The following is a 24,116-nucleotide window of genomic DNA, read 5'->3' on the forward strand; positions in this document are numbered from 1 at the left end:
CAGCTGGGGGTGATGAGCAACTCTCCATGGCAGCGTGTGAACACCGGGGTCCCAAACCAGGGGACAGGGCAGGAGATCAGGGAAGGAATGAGGATGAGTCTGAACTGCAGCTTCCAAACTGCCCAGGGCAGCTCCTAAAGGCTCTGCAGAGCCCAGCCACGATGCAGAATCCTGGCAGGAAGAGATTCCAAACGCAATGAAAATGATGGGAACTTGCAGAGTCTCGAGGCTTTGCCACAGGGAGAGGCTGAGCAACGCTGCGGCACTGAGGGTACAAACCTTTATTTCAAACAAAAGCCCATAAAACAGGGAAGGAAAAGCCCTTCCCACTCATTTCCTCCCATGGCTGAGTCCTGGATGGGACTGAAGGGTCACCACGAAGTCCAAGATGTGGAATGAGGCCCAGTGACGGGGCTGCAGAGAGGGAAGAGGATTTGATTTCCTTGGCATTCCCTAAATTCAGGAATCTCCGAGCGTCCATGAACTGCTGCTGGGAGCCACCCAGCTCCTCACACCTGGAAGAGAAGGAGGGATGGGAATCACCTCCTGCCCCAGGTCCCTCTGAACACCCCAAATCCCAACGGGCACAGCCTGAGCAGAGGCACAGGTGGCAGGGGAGCCTTGCCCTGCTCTCCCCAACAGCTCCCTCCGTGAGCCATTTAAAACTCTGAGACATTTCCCTGGAAGCAGCTGCTTCACACTGACCTTGGAACAATCCCTGGCACTGCCCAAAGCCCCCCTGAGCTGAGGGTCCCCTCATCCTTACCCACTGTGTCACTGCACCAGTCTGTAGGTGATGTACCTGCCCGCCGTCTCGCTGGGCCTGATGATCTTCACTACCTGCAAGGCAGACACGGAGCTCACAACAGGAGGAGGAGGAGAAGGAGACACTTGTTCTGCTCCAAAATGCCCTCCAGGATCATCCCCTCCCTGTCCCACCACAGGAAGCTGCTGCCTCAGCCTGCTCCTCTCACCTGGCCACGCTTTATCCCGAAGTACCGGGCCACGGGGTCCCCAGCCTGGATCCTGGGCAGCTGGTTCTCCCTCAGCTTGCTGTGCTGGGAGTCAAGGAGAAGCTCTGGACTGCTGGCAGCTCACAAACCAGAAATGAACCGTGGCAGGAGGAGGGGTTTTCAGCCCGAATTTCATCACAGGATGGAGGGACAGCAAGGGGACACTCAAAGGATACTATCGGGCCAGCAGCTCCGTTACCTCCTCCTTTGTCATAACCACGTGCTCTGGCACCAGCTGCAAACACCAGAGAGACTGAGTGAGGTGAGGCAGCAAGTGTTTGGGAGGGGGAAAAGGACAAGTGTGTCCCTCAGCCCAGCCAGGGAGCAGGAGGAGGAGTCTGGGAGCAGCAGGAACGCAGCCAGCACGAGGGAGGGACCATCCTCCCACCGCTCACCTCGTGCTCCGTGATGTTGATGAGAAGCTCCTGCTGCAGGAACTGCTCCAGGATGTATTTGGGAGCCATGTCAACCAGGGACTGGAAGGAAAAAGCCCTTTTAGAGGTGGCTGGGGCAGCCCTGGCAGTAAAAAGACTTTTCAGAGGTGGCTCTGGCAGTGCTCAGAGCTGCTCCTGGGTAAGCCCCTGAGCTCCTGGAACAGGGAAACATCTCTTTTTCCCTCCCCCACCTCCTGACTGCCCGTGGGCCCTCAGCTGTGCCACTGCCACCAGGACCAGCTGCTCTGGATAAACACAGTTGGGTGCTAAAAAAGAACCTGTGCTCAGTACAACGGGTTCCAGCAAAAGCTTTTCTCTGGAGGCCAATTCAGGGCTTTCATTTACCCGCAGCAAGGCTAAGGAACAGACAAGGAAAACCTTCCCAGCTGCTGAGTGGGACACGGTGCTGTCCCCACAGACCTGCTTGGCCGAGGGGGTCATTCCCTGCTGCACCACGATCAGTGCCCGGGTGATGTTCTCCTCCTGCATGCGCTGGCAGTACATCTTGATGGTCTTGATGCCCACCTTGGGCTCCTCTGAGGAAAGAGCCAGAGCCGGGGTCACCAAGAGTCCGCGGCAGGAGGGCTCAGCCAGACCCGGGTCACCCCTGTGCTCCGAATCTCCCCTGAGGGCTCAGCCAGACCCGGGTCACCCCTGTGCTCCGAATCTCCCCTGGGGGCTCAGCCAGACCCGGGTCACCCCTGTGCTCTGAATGTCCCCTGAGGGCTCAGCCAGACCCGGGTCACCCCTGTGCTCTGAATCTCCCCTGCGGGCTCAGCCAGGCCCGGGCTCACCGGACCCGCCCGGGCGGGCGCTGCTCACCGGGGAAGAACACGAACATCTGGTCGGTGGGATCATCGTTGTGAGCCACCAGCACGGTCAGGTCGGTGCGACGGGGACGTCCCTCGCTGGGTTTGTCGCCGAACTGCGCCTTGAACTCCTCCAGCGTCTGATCCAGCTCGTCCTGGGTCACCAGGTACCCGCGGTCGTGGCAGAGCTGCGGGAGCAGCGCCGGCCTCAGCAACCGAGAACCGGCACTGCGAACCGGCCTCCGCGTCCCACACCTCCACCCTGCGGCCCCAGAGCGCCGCCGGAACTCCCCACCGCCAGGCTGGGCCCTCCCGGCGCCGCCGTTCCCGGACCTGCATGATGGTCTTGCGGATCTTCCACAGCCGGTACGTCTCCTCCTCGTCGTCCATCTTGCCCGCCGAGGCCCCCGCGGGCTGCCCGCGCTGCCGCCTACCCCCGCGCGCGCGGGGGGCCTCAGCCGCGGCGCCTCCTGGGAGATGTAGTCCACCGCCAGCTGCCCCCCTCCGCTGGCTCCGGAGGGAACAGAAATCTCTCTGCTGCTCTCAGCGTGGGTCTCTGGGTGGCTGCGGCTCTGTTCGGAACCCGCGGCCGGGTCGGGAGGGAATCGCCGCCCGGCAGCCGCGGCACCTGCTCCACACCCCGCCCTTTGCTCCGTCCTTGCCCCCCGCCCTCGTGGTCTGTCCCGATCAACACCCCTGCGGCCACCCCGCCCGCCCTGCCCTCCTATTGGTCAGCTTTCCATCCATCATCCCGCCGAGGCCGCCTCTATGCGTGCCGATTGGCTGATATGCCCGAAAGGGGCGGGGTTTGTGAGGGATGGGCTGGGCCAGCGCGGTGCGGGGCGTGCTGTGCTGCGCGCGGGCGGCGGCGGCGGCGGGAGCGGCGCTGGGACCAGGGCTGGGACCGGGACCGGTGCGGAGCATGGTGAGTGCGGGGGCCCGGGGGAGCGGCCGGGCCCGGGGGAGCGGCCGGGCCCGGGTACCGAGGCTCTGCCCGCCCGGGGAGCGGGGCTGGTCCGCCCGGGGACCGCGGCTGGCCCCGGGTCTCTCCCGCGGGCCGCCCGGGCGGGCGGCGGGGGCTCGGCCCGTTCCGGGACCGCGGCTCGGCTCCGAGGGTCCCCCGGGGGCAGCGGCGGTGGCGGGGCCGGCGCGGAGCTCCGCAGTGACGCGCCCGCCCCGCAGTGTGCCCAGGCGGATGACTGGCGCTCGGCCAAGGCTATCTACGACTTTCACGCCCTCGACATCGACGGCAACGACGTGTCCTTGGAAAAATATCGGTAGGACGGAGGGGCCGGGGCCGCGCCGGGCGAGGTTGAGCCACAGCGGCTCTTGCGTAACCCGCACGCCTCTCCTGAGAGGGTGAGGGACCTGTGCCCTGCGGGGAAGGGCAGCTCATCCCCCTCCTCTGCAGGGGAGACGTGTGTATCATCACCAACGTAGCCTCCAAGTGAGGCAAAACCGCCGTAAACTACACTCAGCTTGTCGACTTGCACGCCCGATACGCTGAGAGGGGTTTACGCATCCTGGGCTTTCCTTGCAACCAGTTTGGGAAGCAGGTACGGGGGGCTCGGGTTCCTTGGGAGCTTTGGGATGGCTCGGGGAGCCTCACGGTCCTGGTGCGGCCCCTCAGGAGCCCGGGGACAACGCTCAGATCAAGGCATTTGCTGAGAACTACGGGGTGAAGTTCGACATGTACAGCAAGATCGATGTCAACGGGGATGATGCTCACCCCCTCTGGAAGTGGATGAAGGAGCAGCCCAAAGGGCGAGGCACTCTGGGCAAGTGAGTGTGGGAAGTACAGCCCTGGGGACCTGCAGCCAGCAGGGAGGGCTTGGCTCAGGGCCTGGCTGGGCACAAGGAAGGGCTTTTCTGCCCAAAACTCACTCCTGTTTCTTTCTCTCTTAGTGCAATAAAATGGAACTTCACCAAGGTAGGACGCTTGTAGTTTTGGTTGCCTCCTCTGAGGATCTGAGGGGGGTCCCTGATGTAGGAGGGAGCCTCACGCTGGGCTCTGCTCTGTGCTGGTACTCCAGGTGTCAGGGCAGGAGTATCCTCAGGGGTTCCTGTGTCTAGAGACCCTTGGGAACCCCTGCCCTGCCCAGAGCACAGCTGAGGGGGGAAGTGAATCTGTGGGGGCTACAGCTGCCACACCCCCATCAGCTCCCTGGACTCGCTCACCAGGGGTTGCTTCATTCCTACAGTTCCTCATTAACCGGGAAGGTCAAGTGGTGAAGAGGTACAGCCCCATGGAAGATCCCTATGTAAGTGCAGCTGCTGGGGAGGAGGGAAAGGCCGGGGATGTTCTGGGGGTACAACGTTCCCCTCTTCCCCGCAGGTGATCGAGAAGGACCTGCCTGCCTACCTGTAGCTCTGCTCCGCTGTCCCCCTGCCCGCCCCGACCCTGCTGCCCACGGAGCCTCCTCCAGCCCCATGACGGGCTGCCTCCAATCCAGCTGCTGGTGGGGCAGCCCTGACCCGAGGCGTGCAACTGCTGGACAGAAGCTCTGGGCCCACGGCCGCTGTGGGCAGGAGCAGCCGGAGCCCCCTGGCAGTAACGAGTCCCTTTGCAATAAAGGCATTAGGAACGAGCTGCTGTGTTCCCAACCTGGGATGGGGCTGCTGCGCCGCTCCTGCTGACCTGGAGTTTGCTGGCCAGGAGTTGTCAGCTCCTGCTGATGACCTGGAGTTTGCTGGCCAGGAGTTGTCAGCTCCTGCTGATGACCTGGAGTTTGCTGGCAAGCCAAGACCTTATGCAACTCCTGAGCCGAGCAGGGATAATCCTCAGTGTAGAGGAGGGAGTGTAAATCGTAAATCCAGCATGCTGCGTGCTCCCAAGGGGCTCCTGGGCAAAGGCAGAGCTGGGGAAGATTTGTTCCCCCTTAGATCTCTCCTGGCTCCAGGAATCCTCCTGGTAGGACAGGGCAGCAGAGGGGATGGGTCCAGCAGTGGTACAAGCCCTGCCCAGGAGAAATTCCTGCAGAATAGAATCTAGGCGTGTTGGGACACGGCAAAATATCCCCTGCAGCCAGGGACATGTCTGACCACAGTAAGCAGGATCATCCTCCTCCTCCTCGGGGCAGCGTCTTGGTGATTGTGAAGCCATGGCCGTGCCCAGCCAAGCCCTGGTGTCCCATCCTGGGCAGGGACAGCTCAGGTTCTGCCGTGCAGGAATTGCTGCTGCAGCTCCTCCCAGGGCCTGGCAAGTGCTGCCTCTCCCTGTCACATCCACAGCCCCCTCAGGGAGTCTGTCCCCAGGAAAAAATCCCAGGGTCTGGCACCCCTGCAGAGCTTCCAGCCCAGCACATCAGGGATGCTGGGAGGATCCTGATCACTGAGAGTCACCCCAGCCCTCCTTCCATGAGGTAACAGGAGCAGCAGTGCCTGGATGAGACATCCCAGAGCTGTGGCAGTTCCTGCTGGGGGAACACACTGGAACAGAGGCGCCTTTATCTGTGTTTTTCCAGCCAAGCCATGAGGGAGCTGCCTCATCCAAGGCCGGATCCAGACAGGATCCTCCTCTCAATGAGCAGTGGCTTCTCCCAGGGAGAGAGGGAGCCTTGGGACAACAGCCCCCAGTGTCACCCATTTGGTGACACGGGAAATACAAAGTCCAGCTGCCAGCAGGATGCTGGCCCAGGGATTCCTGATCCGAGCTCCAGCTGGGCTCCTGGGGCAAGGTGGATAGACCAAGAGACAGAGCTGAGAGTTACAGAAATCTCACATGTGGCTTCTGTTCCATTTTTACTGAGCAGAATGAAAAATTATCTTTCTGAGGCAAGTAGAAAATTCAGGAATTATTAGTCCAAGGCACATATTCTAAAAAATCTCTTTACAGTATGTACAACTTAATTATAAATATACATAGAAACAAGGGCAAACAACAAGCAGATTAAAAAGTGCCAACACAAAGGTGTCAGGGAAGAAAACAGGGACTCATTAAAAATACAATCAGTAGGACAACTGCAGAATAATTTAGTTAAAAGGTAACAATACATATTATTAACCCTGACAAAACACGGGACTGGGGCAAGAAAGGGATTCCTTGAAGGTGGTCTCTGTCTTTCCAGAGACCAGGGAGGGAAGATTGCATATATTTTAAAGTTAAGGTCAAAGCCACCAGGTAAGGCTCCGGTGACAGCAGAGGGTGCCCAGCAGGGAATTCCCCCTCGCTATTCCTGAGTTTAAACCTCTTTGAGTTGGGTTTTCCCGGCGTCTTTTTCCCTCATTGCTGGGAATTCAGCCTCAAGCAAGCAGTGCTTTAAATAGGGGAAGGTGTGGAGAGGGGAAGCCTGGCTCTGCCTGCGCCCGGGGAAGGCTGCTGGGGTCAAGAGAAGCAGAGCTGGGGGAGAGCAGGAGCCCCCGGAGCAGCAGCTGGGCTTTGGGGGGCACCGCTGGCTCCCCCATCTTTGGTGATCACTTTGAGGTAAGGAGGTGAAACGTGGCCCCGACTGCAGGGATTGAGCCTAGCCTGGTGCCAGCTAGGGAAGGGGGTAAGGACAGGCCCCCAAAACAAAATTCAGGGACCGGAGTAGCCTTAAACTGAGCCTACTTGTGTGGTACCAGGGCAGGTGTGTGACCTCGGGGTGTCAGGGGTCAGCTCCTGCCACAGCCAGAGCACAGCAACACTTGGACACGGACACAAAGCAATTCCCAACACCCAACAGGGCACTGGGCCAGTCCCTGAGCCCTGGGGGGACAAGGGGGTGACACCAGCAGGCACTGTGAAGCTCCAGCCCCGTCAAGACTGCCCTGTTAGGGCACAGAGTCCCCCCTTCCCCAGGGTAGAGCCAGGGATGGTCCCAGGTTCTTGCCTGAAACCATCCTGGTGCCACTTTTAGGAAAGTTTGATGCCCACTGTCCTGGGGTGGAGGCAGCAGGGGGGTGGGGCAGTGCTTTGCAAAGCAGCCTTTGTTCTTTGGTATGTGAGGGGGAGGTTGCAGCAGGAGCAGCCAAACTGCAAATCTGGGGCGGTGAGAGTGGCACTGCACACCCTGAACAGTGACAGTGGCACTGCACACCCTGAACGGTGACAGACACTGCACACCCTGGGCAATGACAATAACACTGCACATTTCAGGCAGTGACAATGACACTGCACGCCCTGAACAGTGACTCTGCACATCCTGAACAGTGACACTGACCCTGCACACCCTGAACAGTGACACTGACACTGCACACCCTGGGCAATGACAATAACACTGCACATTTCAGGCAGTGACAATGACACTGCACTCCCTGAACAGTGACTCTGCACATCCTGGCCACTGCAAAGACACTTCACACCCCGGCAGTGACAATGACACTGCACAACCTGACCCAGAGCCCTGGACCCGGGTCCCTGGCCCAGCCAAGGACAGCGGCAGGACCAGCGAGATGTCCAGGTGAAGGGACAACACGTGACAGCAGGAAACTGGCCAAAGCACGTCTGGTCACGGCGACCTGGTGAGGTTAAAGTGCAGGACAGGGGACACGTGTCCCTTCTGCTCTGGAGAATCCTGCTGATCCTGGCGTGGCTGAGCTCTGACAGACCAAGGGGCTGTGGGGTACACAGTCTGTGGGGTGCAGACAGCTCTGGCCACTCTCACAGAGCTCAGGCAGCTCAAGGTCCCTTCCTGGGAAGGGCAGCACAAGCAGTTTTGGATCTCTCACCACACCTGCTCAGCCCTGCCAGAGGACACCTGAGCTCAGCATCTTCCAGCTCCTCTGGGACAACATTCCCTTCCCCTTCATGCCAGCCTGCCAGCACAGTGCCAGGCTCTGCAGCAGTGCTGGGGCAGCCCAAGCTGGGGGCTGAACTCCCATTCTTCCCTAACTGACCAGCATGTGGTCAGCAGGGCATTCCAGAGCCTGGCCGTGACCCTCCAGGGCAGGAGGGCTGGGGAAGGCTCGGACACTCAGTAGTCTGCAGGGGGTGGGCACAGGAGGGGTCTCCCCTCAATCCCACTTGGGATTGACCTGTGAGCAGGACTCAGCAGAGCCCCTGGGCCCAGCAGGACCCGCTCAGCTCCTCCTGGGCCTGTTCCATACAAACCTGCACATGCCTGACTAGATAGGATATATAAATAAAATTCGCTTTAAGGAACTCCAGGCTTTTTCTTCCCTCAAATCCAGAGCAGGGTCAGTCCAAACCAACAGAAAAGTCACGGCTCCTCAGCTCTCACCTGTGCAGCAGAGAACACAGATCCACAGCAGCGTTCCCAGCTGGCATTCAGAAGTCTGAGAACGGCCCGCTGAACTGGATCACGCTCTGGCGCTCCGGGGGGAGCACGTTCTGGGAGGGCCCGTTGATCGTCCTCAGCATGTCCTCCAGCACCTCTCTAAAATTGATATTCTCCTGCTGGAGAAAATCCTCCTGTGGCTGCTGCAGGGGGGCTGCGGGGGGCAGGGCGGGGGGCTCATGCAGCGAGGGGCCGGGGGCTGTGCTGCCCTCCAGGCCAGCGTGGCCAAAGCCGAAGGACAATCTGTGCTGCTGCTGGGGCTGCAGCGGGGGCTCCGAGGAGAAGCAGGGCGCTCTGGCCTCTGCGTTCAACACCAAGTCAGGAATGCTGTTGCTGGGAGGGCTGTAGGTCAAGTCCAGGATCTCGTCCTGGCACAGGGAGGGCAGGGGCAGCCCAGGCCCTGGCAGGATGTGCAGTGGCAGGGAGAAGGGTGAGCTCTGCTCCTGGGCCTGGAGCAGCCGGCTCTGCTTCCTCTTCACGTCCTCGTCCATCTGCTTCAGCTCCTCCCGCACCCTGTGGACGCAGCTCTCGGGGATCTTTATCCCTAGGGGAGGAACAGACATCAGTCTCCTGTGGCAGGACCTTTCACCCCCAATACAGCAAAACCTTATCTCCCCGTGACACGTGGCTAAGTCAGACTGGAATTGTCATGGGATTAATTATCTTAGCAGAAAACCTCAGCCAGCAACAAGCACTCTGTCTTGGTGTGAGAAAGGAAAATTAGTGACTGCAGGACACAAGCATTTTTACAGCTATAAAAGGCCACTATGATTTTCATGAAATCAGAAATCTCTAATGCACTTTCTGAGTGTGTGGAGAGTTCTCGACAACCAAGACATGGGCATCAAATTACTTCCCTTGGGGACTGAGAGAAATTAAAGACATTCTCTGTACACCACTATCATTTGTTGCTCAGTGACACTGACTCCTAATTGATACTATTTCTTTGCCAGCTGTACCATAGGTACCTTTATCTACTACTGGTGTTTCTTTTGTTTATCCTATGTAGCAAGTGAATCTGTTTGTCTGTTTTCCTTGGCCTATTCAAATAAATAATTCATGGCCTGATTCTTCATTATTAAGAACTTGCAAGTGAAAGTGGGTTTTGGGCTGCCAGAAACCTGTCGAAGGCAGGGACTTATCCAAGCTCTCCCCTCTCCATTCAAAACATCCCCACAGCACTCTGGGAAGGGATGGGGCACTGTGGGGACAGAGAGAAAGGGAGGCAGCACTGGGAGGAGGAAGATGAGCCTGGCTCACCCCCTCTGCCCAAACACATCCAACTCCCCTCCTGGAAGGAGGGATCACCTCAGAAGCGTGTGCTGGAACACTCCCCTTTTAAGAAGGGAATCCTGGTGCTGGGCAGCTTCCCCCTGCTCCCCCCTTCCCAGCACTTCACACACCGACTTGTTTCTTCTTCTCCTTGGTCTTGAGGCGCACGATCTGCAGGTAGCTGCTGCTGGTGATGTCTGCCATGATGCCGGCGATCCTGCTCCACACGCGCAGCAGGGCCCCACACAGCATGTAATAGTGCCTCAGGCGCATGCCCTGGAAGCAATCCTTCCCCTCCTGGATCTGCTTGCAGCTCTTGTTCCTTCCAGGACCATGGGAGAAAACCACTGGAATTAGCACAGGTTCCTGCAGCTGAGTGGGATTCACTTCCCCACTGCCAAAATCGGGGACCCCCCAGGGAGCAGGGTCCTGCCTACGGAGGGAGGATGTGGCTTAACAACTTTAATCTGAAAAGTGAGGAGATGTAAATTGGATATTGGGAAGGAATTCCTCCCTGTGAAGGTGGTGAGGGCCTGGCACAGGCTGCCCAGAGAAGGTGTGGCTGCCCCATTCCCAGAGGTGTTCAAGGCCAGGTTGGATGAAGCAACCTGGCAGAAGGCCTCGCTATCCACCCCTGCCATGGAACTGGATGAGCTTCATTTAAGGTCCCTTTGAACCCAAACCATCCTGAGATTCTGTGCAGGCTGAGGCTGCAGCTGCCTTACCATATGGCATGGTTACACTTCTTCAAGGAGAAGTGGTAGCTGCTCTCCCAGTGTTCCTTGGCTTCCTCGGGCAGCACCTGCAGCAGAACACTCAGCATTAGGAATTTTCCACCGTCCAGGATGAAGAGATGTGAAATGCAGGGCTGGGAGTCAGGACACCTAATGCTACCACCATCCCTGCCCATCCACAAGAGAGCCACGAGGAGCTGTGACAGGGTTACAATTAATGCCCTTCCAACCTCCCCCAGCCCTCACACTGGAGGCTGCAGGTTCCACCTACCCGTCGGTATTTCTTCTGCAGACTGTCCAGGCTCTCAAGCTGGCTTTGCTTCCCAATATTTGGCTTGTAGAGGATGAAGTTCTTCCCACGGCACTGCTCTGCCAGCAGACAGGTGTATTTGTTGCCTCGCACCTGTGGGGTACAGCTGATGGTCACAGGCACAGCCTCCCACCCCTGATTTCTCTAAACTAACCCCTTCCTGCCAGGATGGAGGTCCTTGGAGGCATTTCCCAGCCCTCAGGAAGAATTAACTCATACCACCATGGCAGATTTCCTGCTGGAATCACCCCGGAGCTGAGGTGCCACTCTGGCAGAGCCCAGGGACGTACCTTGTAGGAGAGGTAGAACCCATCAAAGGTTCCTGTCAGTTTGAGTGACTTCTCATAGGCTTCCTCCCACTTTAAGCCTCTGTCAACGCTGATCTGAACAGGGACACACAGAGGGATTTGTAACTCCAGGGGCAGGACAAGTGCCTCGGTGTCTGCCTCACCAATCTCCCCTCAGCACAGCCTAAACCAGGCACAGACAGGTGCCCACCTTGTAGAACACAACCTGCCCGTCCTGCGGGTGCCCCGGGGTCAGGAAAACCTCCTTGCTCTCCTCGTAGATCTCATCCACTCCTGGGGCTAAATCTGTGGAAGGAGAAAAGGCTGCTATCAAGAACATCCTCCCAAAAGCACCTCCTTGGGTTTCAGGATCTGTGCTGGGTGGGGACACTGCACAGGGAGGAGCTGGAACCCCAGGGGTGCAGGAGGCAGAGCTGTGAGCGCTCCTCCTTCTCCATACCGAGAATGCCCATGTCGTATTTGCCCTCCTTCTTGTCCTTCTCAATCAGGTAGTCAAAGGTGTCAGAAAAATACTGGAAGAGCATGTTCTGCTTGTCCACCTCCAGGCCCAGGATACGGTTCAGGAATTTGGTGATGGAGCAGTCTACAAGAGCACGGTGGGACAGGTGAAGTGGTGCAGCTGGAACCAAGCAGCCCCCTCCCAAAAAGCCCCAACAGTGTGGAAATCCAGAACTTCCCTCTGGCTGCCCTGGGAGCCTGGCAGGGGTCAGGAACCCCCCTGGACAGAGCCCCCAGAGACACTGGCTGTGATCTCTGCCCATGGAAAAGAGTTTTCAATCTTACAGCATGAATTACCAGCTCTGAGGGTTTGATATCAGTAACAATTAAGTGTGGCACAGGTGCAAAAGTAAAATTTTAGGATTCTAGTTAAGGGGTTCAAAGAGGACAAGACGGAGGAAATTGGGTGTGCCTTGTCCTTTTTCTCCTTCTTCATGCCCTCCATGTCTCACTGTGGTGTTGGCATTTTTCTGTTGGCTCAGGCTGGGGACACACTGTCCAACGTAGGTGACAGATATTGGCACGTTCTTGTAAATGCAGCCCAGGGAGTTTCTGGTATTTAATGTTTGTCACATCCCACTGAGGGCAGAGCCCCACACGCTGCCCTGCAGGACAGAGCTGGGCAGGGCAGCAGAACATGTGAGAGATAAACAGAATAAACAACCTGGAAACCAGCACAGACCAATTATGGCTTCTGCTTTGGCAGTGGGGCAGAAAGACAGAGACTTTTACAATCCCAAAATCATCAATACCACAGATTCTGACACCCCAGCAGCCCCACCATGTCCCTTCTGACAGTAACCCAGCCCAAGGCTGCTCCTGTGAGGAAGCTGGGGGGCCACGGGATCTGCAGGATCTCCTCCAGGACCCTCCCCACAAGGCAAACATCTTGCCCAGGTGCCCATCAAACCCCATTGTGGGAACTCAAAATGTCCCTCAGATGTTTTTAAAAGTTCCAAGTCCAAATCAAAAGCATTTAAGACCCTAGCAAGCAGCTAAATACAGATGTAATTTTAAATTTGAGCCATAAAATAATTTACCAACCTTACAAAAAAAAAATCACAAAAGTTTAAATGTTATAATAAAAATAGTTACAAAAAAAAAAAAAATTAGTGCTATACAAAAGAGTTTTAACACCTATACAAGAAAGTTTCTATTTTATACAAAAAAATCAAACATTTTAAAATAAAAAATCGAAGCCTATCCTATCATCCCTCTTTCTTCTTCCTTACCTCCATATTTTTAGTAATATTAACACTCACAAATTAATTTAAAATAAAAAACACCATTTAATATAAGTAATAAATATTTAAAAAAGCTATAAGCATGTAACACATAATATACCATATAAAAAATAACACCAGCCCTAAACAAAAAAAAACAAAACAAAAAAAGCCAAAAAAACACAAAAAGAAAAAAGAAAAAAAAAGTCAAAAGTATATATACCTTTATCTAAACTACTAAACAAACCACAACAACCCAAAAAACCTATCTTTTAAATAACTTACAATAAACAACCAACAAAAAACTACTAAACCTTTCTTTAAAAACAGAAATTAAAAAAAAAAATTTTCCACCACACAAAGCCACCCCAGAACCTGAAATAATCTTCAACACCCCACGAGGTCAGGCAGGCCATGCCACTCCCATCTCTTCACGTACCCTTCTCCACGGAGACGGTGCCATACTTCATCTGGCTGCAGCAGATGCCCACGGAGATGAGCCCTTCCTTCATTTCTGGAATGGCAGAAAACATCTTTTGTATTCTGGGGTTAAGCATCTTTAATATTTTGGGGTCCTTCTCCTTCAGGAACCCAGCCCCTCGCCATGCCTGGCAGGGTGGCATCATGAGCCAGCAGCACTTTGCCCTCTGTTTTCTCCCTCAGTTTTCTCCCTCTGTTTTCTCTCTCTGTTTTTCTCCCTCTGTTTTTATCCCACTCTTTTCTCCCTCTGTTTTCTCCCTCTGTTTTCTCTCTCTGTTTTTCTCCCTCTGTTTTTATCCCACTCTTTTCTCCCTCTGTTTTCTCCCTCTGTTTTTATCCCACTGTTTTCTCCCTCTGTTTTTATCCCACTGTTTTCTCCCTCTGTTTTTATCCCACTGTTTTCTCCCTCTGTTTTTATCCCACTGTTTTCTCCCTCTGACCTCCTGCTGGGTTCCTCCAGCATCCCAAACCCGAGACCAACCCAGCCAGCAGCAGCCCTGGGGCTGGTGATGTTCTCACCACGGAAGAAGGTGTCCTCGCCTCTCTCGTAGCTGCTGGGCACAGGAACCCTGCTCTCCGTGTGGCTGAGGATCGTGTTCAGGACCTTGTCCAGGGCTTTGGCCCCGTACTGCGGGAGGAGACACAGTCACACACGGGCAGCGGAGCTGGGCTGAGGGTGTCACACGCTGTGAAGGTGTCACACACTGCTGAGGGTGTCACACACTGCTGAGGGTGACACTGCTGAGGGGACACACGCTGCTGAGGGTGTCACTGCTGAGAGTGTGAGGGTGTCACACACTGCTGAGGGTGACACACATTGCTGAGGGTGACATTGCTGAGGGGACACACGCTGCTGAGGGTGTCACACATTGCTGAGGGTGTCACTGCTGAGGGTGAGAGGATGTCACACACTGCTGAGGGTGACACACATTGCTGAGGGTGATACTGCTGAGGGTGTCACACACTGCTGAGGGTGTCACACATTGCTGAGGGTGTCACTGCTGAGGGTGTCACACACTGCTGAGGGTGTCAAACGCTACACAGAACACTGTCGCCCCAGGAAGGCCACAGACATGGCAAGGGGGACGCTGTGTCAGTGCCTCCCATGCCTCCAGGGCAATGGAGTACAGGGGTAGGGGACCGGGTGCCCTCCCCAGCCCCAGGGGAGCAGATCCTCAGTGTGACCGTGACTCTGAGCTGGAAGCTGGCTGCCAGGCTGGGCCCTGCCTGCAGATTCTAGCAATGATCCTCCTGGCTCTGGCTCCCTCTCCCAGCTCTTCCAACATCCTCTCAGCCACACTGCCCCAGCCCAGCCCTGTCACCTTGTTCTCGAAGTTGTACTTGCTGAGGTCTCGGGACTCGGTGGCACGTCGGTCCCCGTGAGTTAAGGCACCCTGGGAAGGCAGATGGAACAAATATTCTAATTTTGAGCTGTTGCAAAACACCAGGGAAGGATGGCCAAAGGCATGTCTGCAAATGTGCCATGGGGAGGCAGTGTTCCTCTGGAATACTGAGACTTCACCAAAAGATTTGGGGATTTATCAGAAGTGAAGCAAATGAAACGGAGGCAAACCAATTATTCCATTAATTATTTCGTAAGCTTTTTGGGAATAATATGGGCGTATACTCCAGTAATAGTGGGAAAATTGCAGAATCTGGAAGCGGGTGCTTGCTCCCCTGAAATTCCTCCCAACGCCTGGGTTACACGTTCTCCTCACTTCCTTTCCCAAATCCCAGGATGCTAAAAGCCTTCTGCATTCCGTGACTGCAATGCCTCAGCCAGGGGTGACACAAACCCCCCAGTCACAGTGGCCACGTTGATGGGAGCTCTGACAGAATCTCCTCAGAGGGGCTCAGAGCTGTGCTGGGATCACAGCTGATCTCTGCTGTGGGCACTCACCAGGCTCTCCAGGCGTTTTGCCACAATGGATGCAAACCTCCTCTCCCCTGCCAGCTCCGAGATGAGGAACACGTACTCGGGAGCAGAGACCTGGTTGGATCGGTGCGTTCTGCCTACAGGGACGTGGGAACAGGGATGGAACAGGAGGTTGGGATGGCCTGTCTGGAATGGGAATGTAACCACAAAAGCCACATAACGCCCATCTTTCTCACCCCGGGGAGTCCATCCTCTGCCCCAGAGCTCAGGGCTATAAACCCAGCTCTGCCAAATCTGGCAGCACCAGTGACTGTGCCTCTGTTCTCCTCCCGACAGAGATACTCCTAAATCCACCTTGGGTTACCACCACACCTGGCCCACGCTCAGGGGAGGTGACAGTGCCCAGAGGAGGTGACAGTGCCCTCACCAAACTGCTGGATGGCTCGGTCTGCGCTCCAGGGCAGCTCCAGGGTCATGTGCACCCGGCGCTTTTGGTTCTTCACCCGTCTGTCTGCTTGGAGGGAGATCCCTGAGCTGGAGGCCTCTGAGATTATCGCTACGAGCTACAGAGAGACGAGTGAGAACAGAGTGAGCTTCCTGAACCGTGTTAAACAGCTTCAAGAACCAGCCCCAGGTACTACAGCAGCCCCAGCCCTCCAAGGGACCTGGGGGGCTTTGTCTCCTTCCAGCAGGTGAAACCCACAGAGAGCTGCTGGCCTGAGGCTGGCAGGGCACATGGAGGCACAGACACCCTCCCTGCCCTCTGCCTATCAACACACTCAATCCTGTGCAGGTTTTCAGAGCTGGACCCCAGCTCACCTTTTCCCCCTGCATGAAACGCTCCTTCTCCTTCAGGTTGACGTGGTCTATGGAGAGCCCTTGCTCAGCGCGGGACTCGAAGACAACGGAGCCGTCGGGCCTGCGGACCACCCGTCCCTTCCTGCCCGTCATCTGCACACAGGAGAGGGGCTGCTCCAGGCTGGGGAACCACAGAGCCCAGCAAGGCCATCCAGTCAATTCCCAACAGCTTTTTCCTCTCACAGGGAGAGGGAACTCTCTGCCAGCAAGACTTTTTTTTTAATGGAAGAAATTGTCCCCTGTATGGGCAAAAGTTGCTCAGAGATGCTGTGGCTGCCCTATCCCTGCAAGCGTCCAAGGCCAGGGTGGATGGAGCCTGCAGCAACCTGGGATAGTGAAAGGTGTCCCTGCCCAGGGCAGAGGGGTGGAATGAGATGATCTTTAAGGTCCCTTCCCACCCAAAACATTCCATGATTCTCTGATTCTTTGCTGGCCCTTTTCCCTGTCACCCTGTGCCACCAAAATACACTGACAGTGGGAAGTACCTCGGCCACATTTTCTGGGCCCCCAAAATAATCAATCAGTATATCCAAGGTGTTGAGAGGTAGCTCTTTGCCCAGTGCTTTCACTTTTGTTAGGAGGTCCTGTTTCATCTTTTCGACCTTCAGCTCTCTCAGGTTGTGCAGCTCTTTCTGGGAAGGCAGCATGTGGAAACCACCTACAATGGGGAAAGGCAGAATTTTAGAGTTCCCTGGTAACTGGACATCAGAGAGGAGGAAAAAGTTGTCCCAGAGGGTTTCTGGGGGCACTGTTGCTGGACAAAGGCACCATGACCTGCAATAAATAGCACGGAGTGAATTCCCTCTGGGCTTCCCATTCTGCTGGGGGAAGGAGCACACAGGGCTGATCACAGCGGGTGAACGTGGATCCATCCTACACAAGCCCAAGAGTGACCCCCAGGATAAAATCCAGCCAGGATCACAAAGCTGCCCCAAGCCTGAAGGGGTCTCTGCAGGACACAGTGCTGCCTTCCCCAGCTGTCCCTGTGTCACCCCTGCTCACCCCTGTCCTCGCCAGGGCAGCTGCTGAAGGTGTGATCCACGAAGATGACATCGTCTGTCTCTAACAGGGACTCCGGGGAGGAGGTGAGGTCGCTGTCCAGCCCCATGTCCGAGTCGGTGCTGCTGTCATCGCTGATCTTGATGACGACCCCTTGGTCACACGGGCCCCGCAGAGCCTTGGGGCAGCGGCCCCTGGGACGCCCTGCACCAAAAGGGAGCAGGGTCACAGTCCCAGCCCCAGCAGGGCACCGGGGCAACACACAGCAACAGTGCAGAGAGGGACAGAGCAGAGAGAGGAGGAATCCCAAAAGAGCCTACCCCAAATGGGTCTGACCTCAGAAAGACACAGCCTCTGGCATGGGGGTGGCAGTTAAGGAGGGAGGGAGAGCAGGAAAGACAAAGGAAGAGAGAGAAAGGAAGAATGAGGCACTCCTGAGCAGAGCTGAAGTTGGCTGCACACGTCAGGATGGGCACGTGGCTGGCTCTAAGCAGTGCCAACTCCTCAGGGAAGGAATCCCAGGGGATTGCCTCCAGAGGAGTGTGCAGTACACAGGAAAGTACTGGTGTTTTGGGACACAAAGCACAGCACAACATGCCCCCTCTGCGTAAGAGAGTTCATGGATCAGCTTGCACAGGCTGCTCCACAATCTGCCAGTGCTGCTGCCCCCTCTTCCCCCTGGAGGAGAAATCCCAAAACTCTCCTTACCTGCAGCCATAACAAATAATTCAGCAGGGAAATTATTTTTTTCCTTAGGACACCCTCTGTGCTCTAAGGAAGGGGTTGTGGAGGACCCCCCGTGCTGCAGGAGGGGTTCAGACACCAGCCAGGCCTTGTGCCATCTGCCCCCAGCGTGGGTCCAGGAGAAGGGTCAGGGCAAGGGCAGTGGAGCAGAGGGAGGAAAAGGGGGGAAGACCCAGAGCTGCCGTCCTCTGGATGAGGGAGCAATGGGAGATGTGCAGGAGGGCAAATCAAAACCAGGGAGAGCAAAAAAGCATGAAGTGGGGAGAAGGGCAAAAGGCAGAGAAGCTGAGTGGCCTAGGGGCAGCAGCAGGGCAGGAGGCAGGGGCTGGGCTGAGAGTGAGGGAGATCTTACGTTTTCTTTTAATGCCAGTTCCTTTTTCTCTCTTTCTTTTGGTTGAAGGAAAGTGCTTCTGAATTAGTGATAGAAAGACGCCTCTGAAAGTAAGATGCAAAATTTATTCCAGCTGCCAGCAACATGTGCTGGTTATCACATAGCAATATGTGTCTGGGATAGCCCCACATTCCATGGAAGAGAGGTCAATCCACCCCATCCATGGCCACCAGCTTGGGCTCAGCCAGCCCTCGGTACAAGGTGGCTCTTGGACCTGCAGGTCCTTTATATAACAACCAAGAAGGAGTTTTAAATGGGAAATACTTCATTAGGAAACTGTTACACCAAAAATCTAGTAAGCCCCAGTGTCCCAGCCCCTCTCCATGCCCTGAGAGCACAGACCACTGTCAGACCATCCAACAAAAATGATCCACCAAAGTCCTCCCACTCCCTGACTCCCTGGCCGTGGGCCTGCTTCCCACAAAACCAAGGGACAGAACATGGATCTGTAGTTGTTTCAAGTGAATGGAAGGAAAAAAAGTCAGAAAAGGTGAAATTAAAAGGTTTCTGTGGGCTGTTCTGCAAATCAAAGACCAAATGTTTAAATGCTGTGTGGAGGAAACCCCCAAGGCAATGGGGTGGTGCTGATTGAGCTCTGGTTGGGAAAAAAAATAATAAAAAAACCCAAAACTAAACGTAGCAAGCAACAGGTGAGAGAAAGGACATGACAACTCCCCCAGGTGACAAAAGGGAGACTTATGAACTGGGGAGGGAGCTCCAGGACCCTTGGCATGAGAGGCTGAAGGGGACAGTGACCACAAGGCTCCCCAGAGGGACAGAGCTCTGTGACTGCAGTTATGTGACACAGAAATGACCCCTTGTCTGTGTGCTGGGGTGACCCAATGACCACTCACTCCAGAGCCTCCCAGCTGTGATTCCCAGCTGAAATTCCAGTAATTCCCCTCCCTCCCCATCTCCCTGAAAACAGCCCTGGGCTGGAATCCACTCAAAGGACCATGTTTATTTTTAACCCCATTTCTCAACATCATTAAACTGCTCCTTCCCAGCACACTCCTCTCCAGAAATCCCCCAAATGCTGGAACACCAGGACACATATTTGGAGGCTGAGCAGATGCCAGGAGACACTTGGTGATGTGGCCAGGACCATGGAACACAGAGCTGCTGCCCCTGGGAGTGGGCAGCAATTCCCACAGAGTGGGACCCCTGACAGACCCCTCCTCCAGCACCACTCAGCCAGGGACCATGCCATCCCCTAGACTGGAGTTCTGTGACGTGGAAACCAGTCCAAGGGGTCAAATCACCCAAGGAGCTGCCAGACCTGCCCTCTGCACTGTCACCAAACCGTATTTGGTTTTCAGAAATGGGCTGGAGGCAGAGGAGTGGCAGAGAACAACTCAAACCCCCATCAACAGGGGAGGAAAGCTCAGCCTAACCTGGCCTCACGCTGCCTTGGGCATGTCTCACTGCTCCCACCTGCAGCAGAAGTCACTTGGAAGAAAATAGCTCTGCAGAACAGTGGAAATCCAAACCAATCCCAGATTTTTGTCCCCTGTCATGCAGGAACAACTGCATTCAGGGACAGGCTGGGGTATTTTTGGAAGCTGCAGGAAGGAGCGGGAGCAGAACCTCACTCTCTGCTGAATGGGCAGCATAAGTCCTGCTGCTGGCTCACTCCTGGCACAGGCAGCTCTCCTGCCAGCTGGGAATAATGGTCACACAGCCAGGACACTGGGCCTGCTTTAGACGTGAGCAAAAAGCCAACACTGGTGGATCTAAACTCCTCAGAGCACTCCTCCCACCCCCTGCTCCACTGACACCACCTCACAGCATTATCCCAGCATCTGCCACCACAGGAAATTCTCTTGCTCATTTCTTCTGTGTCAACAACCTCATTTTTCAGAGCCAGATCCACACAAACTACCCCTGAGCTACAATTCTGGGTCTCTTTCTGACAATTCTTTTATGTGTGTAGAGAGTAGGATCAGGCTCTTCCTGGAAGTCCATGGGAGACTTCAAAATCCAGGATGTAGCTCACATAGTCCCACTGAGGATACAGTGCCTCAAGGACCCACCTGAGTGTCCCCTCTGTGGTACAGAGGGGGAGGTGACATCAAACTGCATTTGAAGACCTGCCAGTGCTCTGTGCCCCAGGGCAGAGCTTTCCTCCCACCCCTCTGGCCTCCCACACAGCCCACAAAGGAAAAGAGGGATTCTTAACTCACTCTGCAGCAGAGACAAAGCAGTTGAGGCGCCCATCGTTCTCGTCCAGGACCTCCCTGGTGCGAGCCTCTCCCGTGGACTGCAGGCCGATGACAATGCACTGTGGGGACACGAGTGATGGGGGACACGAGGGGTGGCATGGTGAGGTGCCAGGGCAGCTGCACTGCCACAGGCTCCAGGAATTTCCCAGGCCCAGGTATGTCCCCTTGGCCCCTGTTCCAGGTACATCCATGCTGGACCCATAGCAAGGCTCCTGAGGATGAACCATCTCTCAAATCTTTCAGCATCAACTCCCCCCTGTGCTGGCCCCACACAGGGGGACTCTGAGCACAGAACCTCACTGATTGTGCTAGGAAATTTCTGCCTAAAATCTCTAAGGTGCACCTAGACAGAAGAAAGGACAGAACTGTACTTAAGGTGAAAGGTTTGGTACCTCTTCTAGAATTGTAGAATTCCAGATTGGTTTGGATTGGAAGGACCTTAAAGCTCATCTCATTCCATGCCCCTGCCAGGGACAGGGACAATGTCACTAGAGCAGTTTGCTCCAAGCCCTCTCCAACTTGGCCTTGAACACTGCCAGCCTGAACATCACCAAGAATCCCCTCCCAGCCCAGCCTGCCCACACAAACAGCAGGCAACACCTCAGGAGATGAGACCAACTTAACTCCCCAGCATAATTCACTGGGAATATTCTCAGAAACCCAGTCACTGCCCTTCACTCTGAGAGAAATTCAGCCTTAAAGAGATTTGGATTGGTTGTCAAGCTGAGCAATAATTAACTCCCTTTGGTTGCAGACTACACAGAACCCCAGGTGAGGCTGGTGGGTGTTGCAGAATTTCTGAGAGAGAGAGGGCATGATTTATGTCTGGAGTGAGAATTGAGCTGCCCCTCAGACCAGGACCCTGATAAGTGGCCTTGGTGGGGCCTGGAAGCCTTTGATGCAGTGAGAACTCAGCTGTGGCTGAAATTATGTTAAGGTAACTACAAAGTAATGAGCTATCCGACCGTGAATTAGGGTAGAGCTGCAGTGTGAAAAGCCTGACCACCTTGAGGCTAAGGTAAACAATGTTAGCGTGCCAATGAGAGTGCCTTTGTAAACTGTAAAATATATAGAGGTGTATATAAACTGCCATCTTCTCTGGAATAAAGGGAGAACGTTGCATGAACCATATTGGTTCGACGTGCGTTCTGTCCTGTCCAGAGGACAGAATGAGGAGCCTGGTTTCAGGAGGGTGCTGCTCCCATACCTTGTCCCTGGCCAGCTCCTCCTGAGCCAGCTCCACGAGGCGCCGCACCTTGGCGGCGATGCAGAGGTACTTGAAGAAGCGCTGGTGAGCCGACCAGAACTGACCCCACAGCGACTTCCGAGACTCCAGCCCGATGCAGTCAGCTGCCTGCTGGAACACCATCAAGGCCTCTGCCCACTGCAGATAACACCAAGAAGAATGAGTTAATGTCATTCCCACCGTCATTCCTGCCCATGCAGGAGGCGATCAGAACAGTCTGAAGGTTGATAAGCTGATTTAGGATCAGCGTGCGTTGGGCTGAATGGACGCTGGTCATCCTCTCCATCAGCACGATGCGGCTCTGGTTTGCAAATGTGGAACTTCCAAATAGAAGCAAAAAAGTCTAAGTTCTTTTGTTACATCAGCTAGGCATTGTGTACCCCTTTTCCTTCCTACGTTTGAGGTCATGGCCACATTTAGGGGCCTCACACCCTGCCACATACTAGTGGCTGTGCCCAAAGCATGGTCACACCTCAGCCTCCCCCTACGAGGGGCCCAGCTCACCAGCTTGGCTGCCTTGTCGTAGACAGCCTTGTACTGCTCGTCCAGAGGGATCTCCTCAATCCTGAAGGTCACCCCAGTGAAGCTGAGCTGCCGAGCAATGTACATCCCACTGACCTTCATGTCCATGGCCACGATCTCCATCGCGCCGACTCCCCTGGGAGAGGACAACAGTTGTGGGACCCACCCCAGAACCCCAGGTCTGAACCCCAGCTGTGGGTCTGGCTTTGGAACCCCAGTTGTGAACCCCAGTTTTGAATCCCAGCTCTGAACTCCACAACTGCATGTGACAGCTGTGAACCCCAGCTCTGACCTGCTGTGGGACCTTCCCTCTGCTCTGGGGCAGCACAGGGCAGGTGCCTCTGCAGAACCAGTCCCACCCCAGATCATGTTGCCCATTGTGGGAATCCAGGGCTTCCCCCTGGCTGCCCCGGGACCCTGGCAGGGGTCAGGAACCCCCCTGGACAGAGCCCCCAGAGACACTGGCTGTGATCTCTGTCCATGGAAAAGAGTTTTCAATCTTACAGGATCAATTACCAGCTCTGAGGGTTTGGTATCAGTAACAATTAAGTGTGGCACAGGTGCAAAAGTAAAATTTTAGGATTCTAGCTAAGGGGTTCAAAGAGAACAAGATGGAGGAAATTGGGTGTGCCTTGTCCTTTTTCTCCTTCTTCATGCCCTCCATGTCTCACTGTGGTGTTGGCATTTTTCTGTTGGCTCAGGCTGGGGACACACTGTCCAACGTAGGTGACAGATATTGGCACGTTATTGTAAATCCAGCCCAGGGAGTTTCTGGTATTTAATGTTTGTAACATCCCACTGAGGGCAGAGCCCCACACGCTGCCCTGCAGGACAGAGCTGCAGCAGGGCAGCAGAACATGTGAGAGATAAACAGAATAAACAACCTGGAAACCAGCACAGACCAATTATGGCTTCTGCTTTGGCAGCGGGGCAGAAAGACAGAGACTTTCTACAATCTCAGAATCATCAATACCACAGATTCTGACAGCCCACACCATCCTCGGGCACTGCACCACCTCCCACACAAGGCCCCTGTGTGCCCAGGGCTGGACAGGCCTCACCTCTTCTCAATCGCGTGTAGGAACTCATCGAAGGCTCGGAACGGGGTCCCCTCCCCCCAGATGCCCAGGCGGCTCATGTAAATCATGTTTTTTGGCTCCGAGGCACCTGTTGGGACAGAAATCAACATCAGCAAACCCACAGCACTTGGGAATAGTTGTGACTCAAGTGAAGAGACCTCTGAACAGGTTGTCATTTGTCATTGTAGTTTGGAGACCTTTCTGGACATTGCCCTCCCTCCATTCCGTAGGTAAACATCAAAAAGCAGCTGGAACAGCTGGCCAGGAACTGGAGAGAAATTAATCTGACCCACCAAAAGTCACAATAACATCAGTGATGGGGCCTGGGGCAGATCTCAGCACGCTGAGCTCCTCTCTAGCCCTGCAGCACCACTGGCCTCTCCTTAGGATCTCACACACACTCACACCTCAGGGTGCCCCTTCTGCCACTCTCACACCCACGCTGTGGGCAGAGCAGCTCACCTGTGGCACTGGCATAGACAACCCTTGCTCGAGGCAGCTTGTTCTGCAGGTCCAGCACTGCTTTGCCCATTTTGGTAGAGCTGGCATTTTTGGCTTTGTGGCATTCATCAAACACAATCTGGAAGGGAGTGGCAGTTAAGGAAAAAGGATCTATTTTCATCCAGAGGATAGGAGCAGACAGAAAATAGAACCAAGTCTCCTCCAAGCAACTGAACAACCTGTCCCAGTATCAACAGGACTGACTCATGGCCCACACGTGGAATCTGCTGGGTTTGCCCAGCCCTGTGCTCTTCAGACCCAAAGTCATCCACCCCTCCTCCCTCTCCCTTCACCTCCAAGGTGTGTCTTGTAATAGTGAGGGAGAGGAATGCTGAAAAGGTTAATCCCAGCTGCTTCTTCCCCTCCTCCTTCCTCCTCT

At 55.2% G+C, this 24,116-nt stretch overlaps 3 protein-coding genes across 7 annotated transcripts in view; 1 reads left to right on the top strand and 2 right to left on the bottom strand.

The window, feature by feature from the left end:
- Window positions 1-266: 266 nt before the first annotated feature.
- POLR2E (RNA polymerase II, I and III subunit E) lies at window positions 267-2,665 on the bottom strand. 2 transcript variants are annotated; one of them, XM_031507157.3, is made up of 8 exons: window positions 2,590-2,665; window positions 2,270-2,444; window positions 1,868-1,983; window positions 1,409-1,489; window positions 1,190-1,248; window positions 975-1,053; window positions 767-840; window positions 267-414 (listed from the first exon to the last, which is right to left on the bottom strand). In XM_031507157.3, exons 1-7 carry the CDS (start codon window positions 2,644-2,646, stop codon window positions 775-777), a joined length of 633 nt encoding a protein of 210 aa, XP_031363017.1. In that variant the 5' UTR covers window positions 2,647-2,665; the 3' UTR covers window positions 267-414; window positions 767-774. The 2 variants fall into 2 exon arrangements, with proteins under 2 accessions (XP_031363017.1, XP_021401857.1); XM_021546182.4 differs by having other exon boundaries at window positions 267-515.
- A 403-nt stretch (window positions 2,666-3,068) lies between these two features.
- GPX4 (glutathione peroxidase 4) lies at window positions 3,069-4,844 on the top strand. The gene is made up of 7 exons (XM_021546159.4): window positions 3,069-3,181; window positions 3,439-3,533; window positions 3,668-3,812; window positions 3,887-4,038; window positions 4,162-4,186; window positions 4,458-4,517; window positions 4,592-4,844. The coding sequence occupies exons 1-7, from the start codon at window positions 3,074-3,076 to the stop codon at window positions 4,622-4,624; spliced, it is 618 nt and encodes a 205-aa protein (XP_021401834.2). The 5' UTR covers window positions 3,069-3,073; the 3' UTR covers window positions 4,625-4,844.
- Window positions 4,845-5,980: 1,136 nt separating this feature from the next.
- The window catches only part of SBNO2 (strawberry notch homolog 2), a 50,567-nt gene continuing 32,431 nt past the window's right edge, over window positions 5,981-24,116 (bottom strand). For all 4 annotated transcript variants that reach the window (XM_031507154.3, XM_085562174.1, XM_085562173.1 and 1 more), the window contains 21 exons: window positions 23,699-23,816; window positions 23,219-23,324; window positions 22,140-22,293; window positions 21,597-21,773; window positions 20,351-20,448; window positions 18,129-18,211; window positions 17,036-17,236; window positions 16,519-16,691; window positions 15,995-16,126; window positions 15,603-15,738; window positions 15,200-15,312; window positions 14,622-14,693; window positions 13,819-13,927; window positions 13,259-13,333; window positions 11,538-11,681; window positions 11,289-11,383; window positions 11,081-11,173; window positions 10,752-10,883; window positions 10,472-10,548; window positions 9,878-10,068; window positions 5,981-9,018 (listed from right to left, as the gene is read on the bottom strand). In XM_031507154.3, the coding sequence (XP_031363014.3) occupies window positions 8,465-9,018; window positions 9,878-10,068; window positions 10,472-10,548; window positions 10,752-10,883; window positions 11,081-11,173; window positions 11,289-11,383; window positions 11,538-11,681; window positions 13,259-13,333; window positions 13,819-13,927; window positions 14,622-14,693; window positions 15,200-15,312; window positions 15,603-15,738; window positions 15,995-16,126; window positions 16,519-16,691; window positions 17,036-17,236; window positions 18,129-18,211; window positions 20,351-20,448; window positions 21,597-21,773; window positions 22,140-22,293; window positions 23,219-23,324; window positions 23,699-23,816 (3,033 nt within the window). In that variant the 3' untranslated portion in view covers window positions 5,981-8,464. The remainder of the gene's footprint in view (window positions 9,019-9,877; window positions 10,069-10,471; window positions 10,549-10,751; window positions 10,884-11,080; window positions 11,174-11,288; window positions 11,384-11,537; window positions 11,682-13,258; window positions 13,334-13,818; window positions 13,928-14,621; window positions 14,694-15,199; window positions 15,313-15,602; window positions 15,739-15,994; window positions 16,127-16,518; window positions 16,692-17,035; window positions 17,237-18,128; window positions 18,212-20,350; window positions 20,449-21,596; window positions 21,774-22,139; window positions 22,294-23,218; window positions 23,325-23,698; window positions 23,817-24,116) is intronic.

This window comes from Lonchura striata, chromosome 28 (genome assembly GCF_050655825.1).
Source record: "Lonchura striata isolate lonStrDom1 chromosome 28, ASM5065582v1, whole genome shotgun sequence".
NCBI classification, from domain to species: domain Eukaryota; kingdom Metazoa; phylum Chordata; class Aves; order Passeriformes; family Estrildidae; genus Lonchura; species Lonchura striata.

Excerpts from the sequence above, each read along its gene's own strand:
- POLR2E (XM_031507157.3), bottom strand. The coding sequence starts at position 2,646 with ATGGACGACGAGGAGGAGACGTACCGGCTGTGGAAGATCCGCAAGACC. Across the intron at positions 2,445-2,589 it reads TCCGCAAGACCATCATGCAG|CTCTGCCACGACCGCGGGTA; the intron begins GTCCGGGAACGG and ends CTGCTCCCGCAG. Across the intron at positions 1,984-2,269 it reads GATGTTCGTGTTCTTCCCCG|AGGAGCCCAAGGTGGGCATC; the intron begins GTGAGCAGCGCC and ends CTCTTTCCTCAG.